The 14,582-nt window shown below is 45.3% G+C and overlaps 1 protein-coding gene across 3 annotated transcripts in view; it reads right to left on the bottom strand.

Moving 5' to 3' along the window:
* shc1 (SHC (Src homology 2 domain containing) transforming protein 1) overlaps positions 1-11,126 on the bottom strand; it is a 14,115-nt gene extending 2,989 nt beyond the window's left edge. Inside the window, exons 1-7 of one of the 3 annotated variants that reach the window (XM_027287000.1) lie at positions 11,071-11,126; positions 3,666-3,830; positions 3,362-3,432; positions 2,829-2,892; positions 1,674-1,793; positions 650-703; positions 225-276 (exon numbers count right to left, since the gene is read on the bottom strand). In XM_027287000.1, coding sequence (XP_027142801.1) covers positions 225-276; positions 650-703; positions 1,674-1,793; positions 2,829-2,892; positions 3,362-3,432; positions 3,666-3,830; positions 11,071-11,082 — 538 coding nt within the window. In that variant the 5' untranslated portion in view covers positions 11,083-11,126. Of the gene's footprint in view, positions 1-224; positions 277-649; positions 704-1,673; positions 1,794-2,828; positions 2,893-3,361; positions 3,433-3,665; positions 8,147-11,070 lie in introns of those variants that run through there. The other 2 variants (XM_019270886.2, XM_019270893.2) reach the window with 2 other exon arrangements.
* Between the last annotated feature and the right edge of the window lie 3,456 nt (positions 11,127-14,582).

The raw sequence follows: 14,582 nt of genomic DNA, 5'->3' as shown, positions 1-14,582 counted from the left end.
AGGATTCATTTAAATTTATAATTAAACAGCTTGTTCCTATTTATTTACGCTATTTGCTGGAAGTGCAATCTCAAAAACTGTTTCACAGAGATAGAATGTGGAGAGAACATTTACAACAAAGCATCACGGTAAGAGTTCTACTCGAACGAAGGCCTAAAAAAAAAAAGTGTCCATATTGTCAGATGCTGCCTGAGCAAAGGTGTCATTTTGCTGTTTTTGCTCACCTCTCTGGTTGACTGGGTCTTTGGCCACATATGCTACGTACTCAGCCGTATCCTGAGGGAGAAAGGGTAAGACAGTTAGGGGGGAGGGGAGGGGAAAATTTCATAGAAGGAAAAAGGTAAAGGGCAGGGGTAGGATAGAAAGGTTGAAAGGAAGAAGAAGAAGAAAGAGATAAAGCAAAAGCTGCACTCTTTAAGTCACGACAGAAGTTAAAAACATACATTGAACTGAAAGAGAAATGACAGGAAGCAATGAGATCAAGCTTAGAAGAGAGGGACTGCAAAACCAACGAGGCAGTTTTGGAGTGAGTGGTATTCATAGGAATAGACAATGACAGAAGACAGGAAGGAAGGATATGCAGGCTGAAGAAAGATGGAAAAAGGCCAGAGTGAGATTTGAGCTGAGAGAGGGAGTGTTGGTGACTCACTGGGTCTCCTCCAGAAGCAAAGGAGATGGACTGCATGTGATGATTGGCGATTATCTGTGGAGAAAAAGAAAAGGAAGAGTAGAGAAAGAGAGGGAGGAGAGACAGAAGGAGAGCACGTGGGTGATGTGATGTATGTGGGAAGTGATATGAAAGCACGTGGATGGAGAGACAAATGTAGAATCATTATTGAGAAAAGTGCTTTTTCCTCCATTGAGCACCATCAGCTGCAGCAGAGATAAAAACTAAGTAGGGACAATGGATGGAACACCTTTTTAACAGTCTGCAACAACTACCCATGTTGGATCAATAACAACACTAACACTTGCTAATGCCCCGTGCACAATGTGTGGTCTATATTTGAGGCTTTATTTCTGAATGGATATGTGTGCACAGCATGTTTCTTTGTGCTACGTGTTAATGTGTACCATCTCCCCGATGAAATAAACATCGTTCAGCAGCTATTAACTCATTAGAGGTCTAGGAGGAGGATCACATCCTGCCCCATGGCGATGCAGGAATGAAGAAGATAGTTAAGAGGGGTTTGTGCAGCATTCAGGATAAATGAGGCACACAGAGAGGAGAAAGCGCTGAATTTGTCTGGGAATCCTCTGAATGCCCCAAAAGATCAGGACGCGCTGTGCACTGATGTATTTGAGTGGTAGATTGTGGTGTGTAAAGATACAGGTCCAACCTTCTGTTAGCAAATATAATGATAATGAACAATAACAATGCAGTTTGCACTCTGACACAAGCTGAAAGAGAAATAACAAGAATTGCCATCAAGTTGCTCTTTAAAAACTGTATTATCCTTAAAACCGCATTAAATCCCTGGAGCAGACAGATCCTCAGGTCTACTTCGCTCCAGTAAACTGCACTTGCTATGTGCACTCTAGATACCAAACATACCTTTGGCTACAACTGAACTCAAACATTCATCAGACGCATTTCTGACTCACAGTGACAGTTGTTTGAGACAAATACAAAAAACCAGCCTCTTCAGTGGTAAAGCTGATTTTAGTCTAACCTGTTTGCAGTCGGACGCCAGCAGGTTGAGGCTGCTGGTCGAGATGGTGAGGCTGATTGTCATGCCAGCAAACTGCAGGTTACTCTTCCCCAGGATGGAGGTCAGACAGCGAGAGGAAGGCTGCGAGGGAGAGGGGTGTGGTACACACGTGATAAACAAACAAGGTGCACAAACAGAAAACAACTGATCTTTTTTTTTTTTTTTTTAATTCAGCACGACACGATATAGCCCATTGAGTCCTCCCTGGCTGTGCATGAGCATGTGGGCGTATGTGTGGAAATGCCTGTGTGTGTGGGAGTGAAAGAACAGCTGCGATTGTGAAAGTGATCCCGTCTCCAAGGCCAACTGTGACCAATGGGGAGTAGATGGGACAGTTCACATACTGTAGGCTGCAGAGCATCGCGCAGATCACGCCAGCGCGATTATGCCACCCCGTTTATCCCAATCCTCCGCCTGTTCTCATGGCTTTCATCCATATCTGCTCCAGAATATTTTGGCGTATGCTGTGAGAAAAACAGCATCAGGACAGGATGCACATGCTCAACCACATTAACCTCAGTCCAGTCAAATCGGAGGGACTAGACTACTTTAATCTATTCTGGTTTGCATCCTATAACTGTGTTTTGTCTGGTGTGCTTCACTGCCAGACATTCCTTGGTCAAAACCTGCTACTGCAACAGGCCGCTGGATTTAGCCACCTGTTTTATGGACTGTTGGGGTGGATGTTTTTAGTTTTACAGGAATACTGTGCATAGACACACATAGTCTTTAAAACAGCAGACTGGCGGCTGTGTCTGCTAATCTGTGCTCCTTTGGCCCGATGCTGGCTCCACACAAGCTACTACTCCACCTCTTTAGCCTCCCTTGTGACAAGACGAAGGGAAAACAGAGACTGGAGAGTGATTGGTAATTACCTGCGTGTAGTCCGCTAACCACAGAAGTGTACAATCTGCCTAAATCAAGATCTGTTTGCCCGTGTATGTGTGTGTGTGTGTAAGGGAGAGTGTGTGTGACTGAACAGCCAACTGACCACAGAGTGGACAATCAAGCTAAATCTAGCTCTTATACAGAAAACCCTTCCCACTGCCGCCCACTTAAGCCGTATAAATAAATAATGCCCCTGTATGGGTGTGTACTAGTGTGAATGGTGTGTACCTTTCTCCTGCGCTGGGCTCCTTTGGCTCCGGGTACTGCCTCACACACCACAGAAATAGCCTCCCTGAAACATTAACAACATGCAAATGTTTCAATAGCATGTCATTAACCCTCACACCTCCCTGGACAGACAATCATGCGGATTAAATGAGATCTGGCAGCGGGTGATTGAATTTATTGTCCTTGGCAACAGTACTCGACTTTGCCACGGAGACAAACATCACAACGGAAACCAGAAAGAAACCACCAGGATTCCAGAACGTTCTAATTTAGGGTCTGGGAGAGCTGCAGCCGTGCATACATGCACACACATACATGCACATACAAGCAGAAAAGAAACAAGCAAGTAAGCAAAAGAGAGCGGAAGCAAGACGGAGAGCAAGCAGATAAAGATATATATGGATGTGAGTGGAGTGTGTGCAGACGACGTTTCTTTAAAAACTAACCACACTTTTACCAACTCGCCCCCGCATGCACGCACAAGAAATGAGACGAGAGCAAGCCAGCAGCAGATGAGCTGTGTGTAGACTCACCTGGTGACCTGAGTTCTGGTGTTGAAGTCGAGCGCTCGCATTGACTGCAGCACCTCCACGCATCCCATGTACTGCAAAACAGGAAAGCGACACATTAGCATCAGACATTTCCTACATCGCTGTCCCAGTGGACGGATGGAACACAACACAGGAAGAAAAGCAGTGTGGTGTCCTTCCCTCATTTCTGTGTCAGTTTCTAAAAATGTGAAAGTAGCGTGTCCACATGCAAAGAAACTGACTGCAACGAGAGATGTGTAATTATATATTTTAGTGAGGGGTTAGTGAGAGTGTGCCAGTCACTTACCCGTACAGTGTAGGAGACACCGGTGGTGCTAACCACACTGTCGGAGTGCAGCCAGCCGCGGGTGGGCTTGTTGACAAAGGAGCCATGGCGCGTCCACTCATCTCCACCCAGCTGCCCTCCTTCCACTCGTGCCTTCCTGGACGCCCCTCCCAGCCGGTTCATGTCCTGCAGAGGAGGTCGGGGAGGGGGAGAAGGAGCTATTAGAGGGGGGAGAGGGTGATGCAGGGGAGGGGAGGAGCTAGTGCTGCTCCTGTCATCCCCTGAGGACTCAACAGGCGCCTGAGGCTGCTGCGGCCTGCTCGAGGCCTTGAGTCCTGGGAGAAGAGTGGCCGAGACACCCAGACGAAGGGATCCCATCCTAGGGAAGAAGGAGCAGAGGGTGGTAGGGCTGTTCTCGGCCGGGCAGGGAGAAGAGGGGGGCAAGATGGGAGTGAGAGATGAGGAGGAGAGAGAGGAAGGTAAACCGGGAGAGGGTGTGAGCGGGGTGGCAGGACTTGAAGGAGGGAACGAAGATGGATTGGAGTTTGTTTCATCTGTTGAGCTCAGTGATTCACTCCGAAAGTGGGTGTACTTGGTTTTTGGGACAAGCTCCATAATGAATCTTGCAGTGTCAGTTTTTATGTCCGTGCAAGCCCACACGGGCTATAGTGATTCAATCAAAGTCTCTTTGTTTCAGTATTCAAAGTTTCTCTCGAAATACAGCCATCTGTCTGTCTCTCTCAACGTTAGAGCTGCATCCATCTGTCTGGTTGTCCGTCCTCCACTCATTACCAGGCTGCCGAATCCAAACTGCTTCAGAAACAGCTTCACCCACGACGAAAGCAGAATGAGAAAAGGCGCAGATGAAAAGTGGGGTGTCCCAGTTAATGGTCAAATGCAGAAGATGACAAAAGTTTGTTTTTAGTGCACCAGTGTGGATCATTTTGTCACCAGTTCACTTTGAAATCAGTGTTTATTGTGTTCCCAGGGACTGATGATGGCGTGGTATTAGCTCTCCACAAAGTGTTCATCTTGGTGTTTTTGCCATAATGTAAAACAATATTTGTGAGTATCTTGTCCCAGCTTAATAACCTCTCAGTCAGGGCCAGTTATCCAGCTGTCGCCAGCACCATGGAGAATCAACACAAGTGATTGTCTCTCAACGCCCCCTCGCATGTGTGTCAATGCACTGAGGGCTGCGCACTTGTACGTGCTTGTGTTTACATGCGTGTGAGGCAGTATAAACCTTCCCTTCCCACAATTCTCCTTAGATGATCTGTGTATGTGTGTGTCGGCGTGCGTACATGCGTGCACGTGTGAAGCAGCTCCGCTTGGCAGCTCTATGCTGCTTGACACGGGCCCATAAAAATCCTATTAGCAGCCAACGAGGGGATCGCAATGGGGCTGCGTGCACCAACACGGCAGCAACACACACACGCACGCACGAGACACCGCTCCGACTGATCGATACTACAGCGAGCACCTGCAGAGCTCAATGAAGCCCCAGAACTGCTAAAGAAGAGAGAGGAGGCTTACTGATGTATGGCTAGTATCCAACGCAGCACGCTTTCTTTTAACACCCTACTTTTCTAGTACATCATATTCTCAAATCTCTCATCGGATTCTCCTTCTACTCCCTCTCTCTCTTCCTCCAAATGGTTTCATGTCCTCTCTGAATAGCCCTCGCTCTCTCCCTCCCTGCGTCTCCTTCTTCCTCTTCTCTCCTCTTCCAGATTACTTCTGGTACAGCCTGGTTCCCTTTCTCTGCACTCTTTCCTCCCTTCTCTCTGTCTCCTCTCCTCTCCTGGAAGTCCTCACGCTTCCTCCACACGATAAACTCTGCCAACCTCTGTCTCTCCAACGCCTCCGCCCTCTCCCGCAACACCACTTCCTCTCTCCTCTTCCAGATGATCTCTCGCTCCCCCTCACCTCCTCCCTCGTCTGCTCGCCCGTTCTCCAGGCTGTCCTGTTTAACAGTCCCTCTGTCTAATATATTAATGGTGAGCCCTGCCTTTCTGCCCCTTTAACTTTAATATCGGGGATGGCTAGAGGCTAGGCATGCTCACCTTTTTAGACACCAATAGAAAACAGAAAAAGAAAAACTTAGTACTTAAGACTGGGCCTTAAGAGTTGGGCCCGTTCCTGAATGAAGTTCCTGATATGGCTAAAACAAGTGAGGCTGCCTTGGTTTAAGTGTGTTCCTTAAAACTGGCCACCTCAGTTAGGATGGATTTTTTTTTTCTGGAGCACCATTAGATAGTGGGAGGTTGAATCTGAGACGTTGCCTGTGTCTGGTACAGTGATACACACTGCAGTAGCACGGTGGTGATGTAACACCGGAGAATGTAGGTCATTGGCTGATGACGACTACCGGTGGGCTTGTTGTGATGGTAATGAGACCTGATTGGTCTGGTTTGAACTCCCAAGCCAGGGTTCCCTGAATGGTGCTGGAGGCTCAGGGTTGAGCGTGAAGTCGCTCACCCAGCTGGAAATGTTCAGTCAAAACCGCTGTCTGTTGTTATGATCATCGTTCTATACACCTATTCATACCCTGTAGCTTTATTACTGCCTGGTTCAAATAACAAGCCCAGATTATAGTCGGGTTACCTGAGAGAAGTGTTCACACAGCGCCATATGAAATGAACAAGCCAAGAGTTGTATTCTTGAACCACTTCTTTCCTTATCTAAGGCAGGGATTATCAAGCAGCGGTGTTAACACTCAGTTCTACTACAATCTACCTTGCAGACGTGACATAACACCTCATATTCTGCATAGACCAACCTTGAAGGCAAACAACAGTCTGTTTACGTTAACAGTCTCTCGCAGAGTCACCAAGTCCCACAAATAAAACTGCAGCAGTTTCAGTAGGAGGCAAAGCTACACCTAGTTCTGCAGCAAGCTTGTTGGCCTACACCTCAGTGCTATAGAGGCACTAGTCATATTTACAATCTGTCTGACCTTTGCTCGCTCAAAGGCGGAGCAAGGTTTACACACACCTTGCCTAGACTACTTACACAGCGTTGTAAATTTTGCACCGATGTTTCAGTGATGCCAAGCGCAAAAGATAGATTTTTTTTTTCTACATGCTAACATTTCAGAACTGTGTCTGAAGTAAAGCGGGCCAGCTTGTAGTGGGCGCTGGATGCATGGCAGAGGAACAGTCGCCTACACCAGTCTAGCACCACAGAGGGATTGTCTAGCAATTCTAGCTAGTCATCCATCTGGTCCTGGCCAAAAAGCACCATGTAGGATCCAGTCACACTCATGCACTGCCAGACAGGCTGGGATAATCTCCAGAAAGCTGTAAAGAAGTATGGCTGGAAAAGTCACAAAAGACACCCGGTATTTGGACAATCAAAGAGCATGCAGAACAAACAAAACAGTCTGTCACACCCCTAATAAAACCAGAAATTAGTCTCGAGAGGGAAATAGCACTTACAGAAGGCAAAAGATCCAACATAAATGGACTTGTTAACACTAGAGATGAAAATCCAGGTGTGTTCTCATACACATGGGTGCTGAAAGGCTCTATGAACAGAGTTAACCCTCACGCTGCACCGAGGATGTTCCAGTGCACAGAACACAGTGTAGGTCAGGTGACTGCAGAGGAGATGACCCCTCTACATGAGGAGAAATCCTGAGTCACCTACAAACAGACAGTAACAGGAACAGACTGTCACAAACAGCATGCCTAATGATCAGTGATTAGTGGCCTCGAGGCCAAGCAGCTGCACAGAGTGATATGTACAAGTGAAACCAGTATTTTAATCTGATTTATACAGTCATTTCTGATGATGGCACCTCAGTTTGACTGATGAAGATGGTAGCTGCTGTTAATAAAAGGTGAGATCAGGACAAACGGAGCTCAGCCGAAGCGCGCAAGACGAACACCGAATAGGGAGGGGGGGAGACAGGTGACCTGAAACAACCCTGATTCTCAGAGCCCGCCGAGCTCCGCATAGACAAAGACTGTCTAGTAAAAAAGAAAAAAAAAAAATCCAGTCTAGGAAATAAAAGTCTAAAAACTGCACACAGCCATCGACTAATCAAGTCTACTGCTTCTTATCTACTAAATATATACAATTACCTAATGGAACAGCACCAGTTTGAAAAGATAAGCCAGGAAAAAAGAACTTTACATCTTGTTCTGTCTGCAGCTGCCGCCCGTTGCTATGGCAACAGACATTAAAAGAGATGCCTGCGGAGGATATATACTGAGAAGTCCCGACAGCAGCAGAAACCTTCAGACAAAGAGATAACTGCTTTGTCAAAAAAGAAAAAATCACATGGCAGCAATTAGTTGCCGCATCAAAGGCTCCACAGGACGGACGACTACAGACTCCTAGAAAGATCAATAGGTTTCAGGAAATGATCAAAGTTTGACCGGCGTCGCGCCAGCCATAAAACCCAATCAATGTTGACATCCCATGTCGGCTACATGAACTGACTCCGACTCGGGCATGTAAAACTGTAAGTCTGATATTATCAAGTAACAACCACTTACCTAATAAAAGTATAAACAACAACAACAACAACACTAACCATTTACTTGTAAAAAAAAAAAAAAAGAAAAGAAAAAAAAACACTGACGTTTAGAAAACTTGCATAAAAACAACCTGAATATTCTGTGCAGCAGCTAACAAAGATAATCGTATAATATCCTGCAGAGTGGATATTATGCTCAAAGAGAATAGAAAATCAGAAGTCACAAAGAAAGTCTATATTTACAAAAAACAAACCAAAAAAGTCATTTAAAATGTTCTGTATAAAGTGAGTCTGATCAGTATCACTAAGAGTTCTTTCTTTTTGTTAATGAATGGCAAAGAATAAATAGTAGTTCCTTTTTTTGGTTTAAAAAGCGTACAGTTGATAATCCATGGCGATTCATTAAAAGCTGGGCTCACATGAAGAACAACATTAATGTTTAAACTGCCACAGACTGTCCGGTCATCCGTCCTCTCCTTCCTTTTTCTGGCTCCCTCGTCCGTCCACTCCCTGAAAAAAAACGTGCTTCTCCTCTGATCCGCTCTTCCGCTCGATTAATTCACAAAGTCACTGCCGGCAGTTCCTCTCCATCTATCCTCTCCTCCGTTTGGCTGCCTCCTCTTCGCTCTCTCTCTCTCACCCTCCCTCTCTCTCTCTCTCTTTCAGCAGATGGTGAAAAGGCAGTGCTGCCAGGATGGACAATGGCACTCCTTCATTGTGCTCCTCTTCTCCCCTCACGTCTGTCTCTCATTCCCACTTTCCTTCCACCTCTGTTAGAGGGACGATCACGCTGTCTGTCCTCCCCTCCTCCCAGTCTGGGTGGGTGATGCTGCCTCCCATTTTCTCCCTTAGAGTCTCTCTCTCTCATACACACTCACACTCACACACACACACACTACACACTCACACACTCACGCGGCTGCTGCCTCTGCCCTCCCCACCTCCCATCCTACCTCCTTCCTGTTTCCTCCCCTTCCCCCCACCTCCTCTCTGCAGCCTCAGTCATTTAGCAGTGTACATGTGTATGCACAGCGAGATGCTGCGCTCCTGCACATTAATGCACACACTCCGAGGGGAGATGGATATGTGAAAGAAGGGAGGAAGAGGAGAAGGAGGGAGGGGGTGGAGGGTGAGGGGTGGGGGGTTGTTTGTGTGTGTGTGTGTGCATGTGTAGGGAGGAAAGGTTGTCCATGTTGGCTATTCAAGGCTCCTCCCTTATTCATATTGGTAACCTGAGAGACAGAGTGAAAGAGGGGGGGAGAAAAAGAGAGAGAGGCAGGATGGAGACCGACAGAAAGAAAGAGGAAAAGGGTTCACCCTCCATCTATGGGCTGACATGAGGTCACGCTAAATAACCTTGATGAAAGTGGACAAATTCAAAAAGAAAGAAACAGACTCATTTAATAAACAGGTCTATGTGTCACTACATGACTAGAGGTCTCTAGGGGGAAAGGACAGATTATAACCAGGCAAGCAACTGAGTGATTCTGGAAAGCACACAGATCCCGCAGACTGGAGCAGACAGACAAGTGTATCTGATGAGAAGGCAGCGTTGCGGAAAGCAGAGGAAACCACCCATAGAGTGACACAAGAACCCGGCAGAGTGGAAAGCAAGGAGTCCTCAGATGACACCCCAACATACATGCAGTCCCTGCAGTACTACGTCTGGCCACTGCACCGTCATGTAATGCACTCGGGGACGTGAAGGATCAAAATCAGAGAACTGCAGAGAACTGGAGTGCCATTCAAGGTAATATCTATCAACGCACAGCACGCGTGGTGATATGATTGGAAGTGATTGGAGTGAGAGTGATTGGTGAAGACAGCCCCCTCCACCCGTAGCTTTTCCCCACTGCCTGTAACCAGTGAAACACATGACACACCATGGCTTAGGGTTGGCAGAATACTTTTTTTTTTAATATATATATATTTGAGTAATTTAATTTTTTTTGTACTACATCCACAAAGGNGAGTAAGTTAATCTTTTTTGTACTACATCCACAAAGGATTTAATTTTCAGTTTGCCTCCAAAATGACCATAAAGTTCAAGCAACACCTCGCTTCAAGGAAAATTTCATGAAGGTAGGATTTATGGCAGCTGCTGCATTAGACTGAATTAGGTGCACCTAGGTAGCAACTGAGTGTCTGTAACAGTAACTCACTCAAACTGCAATCAATTTTCGTACACAGGGCTGCACAATTACACAAGCATGATTACACGCTGTGGCGTTAGTTTTCAGTTTCCAAGAATAGACCCAAGTACTAACTTCTAAACCTACGCCAAATGTGTGGTAAAAATAGTTTGTTTGTTAACTTAACTCAAGATAGGGTGCAACGATGTAATGTAACATCCTGTATTGTTTCTTATAATGCTGTGCTTCATTCAAGATCTGTTGAATAATGCGTCTGTTTACTGCTGCTGCTCCTGCTGCCGAGGAACAACTCTAAATGGGTCAGACAGAGCTCTACTTTCTCATTTCGAACTTTTAAACATCGCAATTCAATACAGCTGAATCATAATAAATAGAAAATAGAAAATTAAGGCACATCTCAAGAAGGCCTTATTTCATGATTTATAGAAAATGAATCAATCTGGCGTGTCATTACAGCCTTAGTAACAACAGCCATGGTCATTATATCTAAAAAAAAAAAAATCTTTCACTATAATCATGCAGCCCTAAACATAGAAATATTCCTTAACTAAACCCTCCTGAAGATAAGTAGGCCAAGAGATTACTTTCAGGAGGGTTTTCATACTTTAACCTAACCTTTCAACTTCTCATCAATCTTTAAATTGCATGACAAGTGAATTCTACAGTAAAAATTAGAGTTTTGACCTTATTTTTTTATATTAAAATGGTAGTAAAAAGGCGTAACCCCTTTGCCCCTGTGTCATGGTGTAGTTTTTGATGAGCTGGTTGTATCATTTAAATGTCTTACCATATATTCCATTCGCCAACACAGGCTGCCTGTCGGTCTGTAACCGTAAAAACACCAAAGTGCACATCAGCACGCTGTACACACAGAAAGACAGACAGACAGACAGACAGACAGACACAGACACAAACTCAAGGAGCCAATCATAGCGTGCTCCAATGCCGCCCTTGCAGCCACTTGACTCCCAGCATGCTTTGCTCGCAGGATCAGCTGTGGAGAGGGTCATGGGACCTCCTTGATATAAACAACCCAGTTGATTAAGCACACAGAAGAGGCACAACATTAGCATTAGAACGAGATGGAGCGAGACTGAGCAGGAGAAAGTAACAGAGAGTGAGAGACAGAAAGAACAAGGGTGATTGGAGAAAGGCAATAATCCAGCGTGCATGTTGAAACACACTCTGGAATGAAAGGAATTAACTGAAAGGACCGCATGTGTAGGATGTTTGTGTCTCGGCTTGCCCGACATGAGTTAGTGAGTGTGTGTTTTGTTTCTATGCATGGAGCAGATGGAATAACTGTCTGTGGAAGCTGCAGATAGTCAGTGTTTATTAGATGAAACAGTCAGACGGGCCGAGATGGAGCTCTGGATCTAATGCGTACGCTGCAGGGCCACATCTGCTGTCTGCTCTTATACTGTATCTCTGTGTTTGTGTCTGTGCGTGTGTGTAATGTGATTTGACCCGCCGCGCTCCTCACCCGCTTACGTACACTAGGCCAAAAAAAAAAAAAGAAAGAAAAAAGAAAGTGAGCAGAGATGAATAAACGGGCCTAGTCTCTGACCTTTTCCCTGCTGGACTATCGCCAGCCTGAGACACTATCCAAAATCAGTTCACATTATTTGAGACAAGAGAGATAATGACGAAGATGATGAGTGCAGAGGGAGCGTAATTGACAAGGGGAAAACCTCTCTGACTGGAAAAGCCACACATGTACATATAAATGGAAAAATGGCAATCAAATTTTTATATTTTAGGGGCAAGAGTGAACATTAGATCAGCCAGGCATTCAGCGGGAGGCCTTTCTGCTGGTTTCATAGCTCACTACGCACACAGCAAACATGTGAGATGGCTATTTTGGGTTGCCCCCTCCTCCTCCACCACCACCACCCCCCTCTAACCACACTCCTACATCTCTATCTCCTTCCATCATTCCCTTCCTGCTGCCACTCTCCGCCTCTGCTTACAACTTCCCCCTTACTATAACGGTTTATTTCTTCATTTAAGTTCACTGCTGCAACTAAAATACTTCGAGTACCGTCTTAAGTGTTCATCTTTGTGTCACATATTGAACAGTGCCAAAAGTTGGCAGGTTTTATTTACAGCTTCTCCGATCGGATATCACTTGATTTAACTCACTAAAGTTGCCAATTTTATATTTATTTATTTTCAATGACTTTATTCGGCCAAGTTTTTCTTTTTGCATGAACAAGAAAGTGTTTACATTCCTCAAAGTAAGGTATCTATTTTTTTTACAATCAAAGCAAAACACAAGCCTCAACACTCCATGTTCCACAGGTATGACAGGAATTAACAGTGGCACCGGGATCAAAAAAATGTCATATGACACCCAGTGCTATTCTACGTTCACATTAACTATTAACCAGACTTCCCCTGTACCAGGTTGAGTTGAACATTAACACGATTCAAAAACTGTTCCTAATTCGAGTCCATCTCGACTTGCAGCAACACTGCTTTTAGTTTTATTTTAGGGAATCAGGTTTAGTTTTGACGCTTTCTACGTGTTAAAAGTGTTAGTATTTCTCAAGCAGATAAATATTTCAACATCACGAGTATGATTCTAATCTTATTGGAGATTTATTATTCTCTGAAATCAGTACAGAGAACAATCTACAGCTTAAAACAGTGATAACAGCTCTACCAGGGACGGACGAGGAAATGGGAATTTGGCCTGCTCCACACTTGATATCCACCTAATCCTAAAGTGACCTTGATTGGCAGAGGAGTAACTTCAACCTCACGCCCAACACATTACCCAGGCCAGACATAGGTGCAAAGAAAAGAAGAGGTGACTTCTGAACGTGCAATATCAGCTTTCTGCATAAAAAGAGACATGATAAAGACATAAGAGACATTTCTCAACTCAAAGCACATCAACTGATTCATACTGATGTAAAATGATCTCAAAGCTAAATCAGAGTGGGCTAACATAGAACCTAAAATACAAAGCCACACTCACTTCTCGATTTGAACAATACACAGGACATATTTAAATTGCGGTTCCTACAGCGCTCTCAGTGCTGAGCATGTTGCAGTCGACTGAGCAGTGCAGGACGAGACACCGCTGAGGCGCGTCCTATTGTGTAGAGGTAGAGACGGACAACCACATGCTACGTCCTCGAAAACAAACTCCCACAGTTAGTTTCCAGAACACACACACACACACACACACACACACACAAACATACAGAAAAACATAACCCCACACCGACAGATAGCCAGATATAGTCCACACATCAGACAGAGACACAGATAAACACATCCTCGCATGGACAGACACCCACATATTATGCCGTGTCAACAGTCTTGACGCGTTTAAAGCCGCTTAGTACCTCACCGCGAGACTAATTCGAGGCTAATATCAGCGCCATTCGCGCCTTACAATAGAAAAATCAAAGCCGTTTTACTGCAATGACTTTTGTGTGTGTTTGTGGGTGTTTGTGGGTGAGTGTATGGCTACGTGCACAAGCACACACACACCTGTCACTTGTCAAAGTGAGGCTGTAGCACTCGCAAGTGTCACACTGTGCCATCAATCAGGACAGCGAAGCTTTCACTGGAGGCTGATACAGTTTGAGCAGAGTTGGACAGATTCAGTTTTAATCAAGTGGATTTTAGATGGTGGCAATGCTGTGATAGAGCGGGCAGAGGTGACTGACAGCTTGTGTATTGAGGCTGTCCTTCCATTTGTGTTGTTACGTGTGTGTGTGTGTGTGTGCGTGTGTGTGCGTGCATGTGTGCGTGTGTGTTCTTGTTTGTCTAGTTCCTGACATGTGTCTGAATCTTCCATTTCTCGGATCGGTTTTTGATTGGAACTTCTCTTCCTGTCCGTTGCATCACCGGAGATAACTTCCACCATATAATATCATGTCAGGTGTTGCTGGTCTGAGCCGTGTGGCTGACCCCGATAAGAGCAATCAATCGCCTCAATCATCCCACGTACCCTTGAGTCTGTTTCCATAATCGTCTGTCTGTCCTTCACTCACTCGTGGTGAACTTTAACTCTGTCACAGTGACCTCTGTTTCAAACACATCAGAGGAGTGTTTTGCTGATGTGTCTCCATGGATACGGCCCTCAGAGGAAACAAATAGTGATGCATAACTGTAACTTTACTGTGTAGCTGGCATGTGTGTGTGTGTGTGTGTGTGTGTGTGTGTGGCTTATCTAACTAACCTGAAGTTAATTTAGGTCGACTCTGACACTACCAGGGCTGCAACTTGTGGTTACTGTACCTATCAAATGATCTGCCAGTCGTTTTCTCGGTTATCTTTTTG

This window comes from Larimichthys crocea, chromosome XIII (assembly GCF_000972845.2).
Source record: "Larimichthys crocea isolate SSNF chromosome XIII, L_crocea_2.0, whole genome shotgun sequence".
Lineage (NCBI taxonomy): Eukaryota > Metazoa > Chordata > Actinopteri > Sciaenidae > Larimichthys > Larimichthys crocea.
This window is presented reverse-complemented; position numbering and strand designations above follow the sequence as displayed.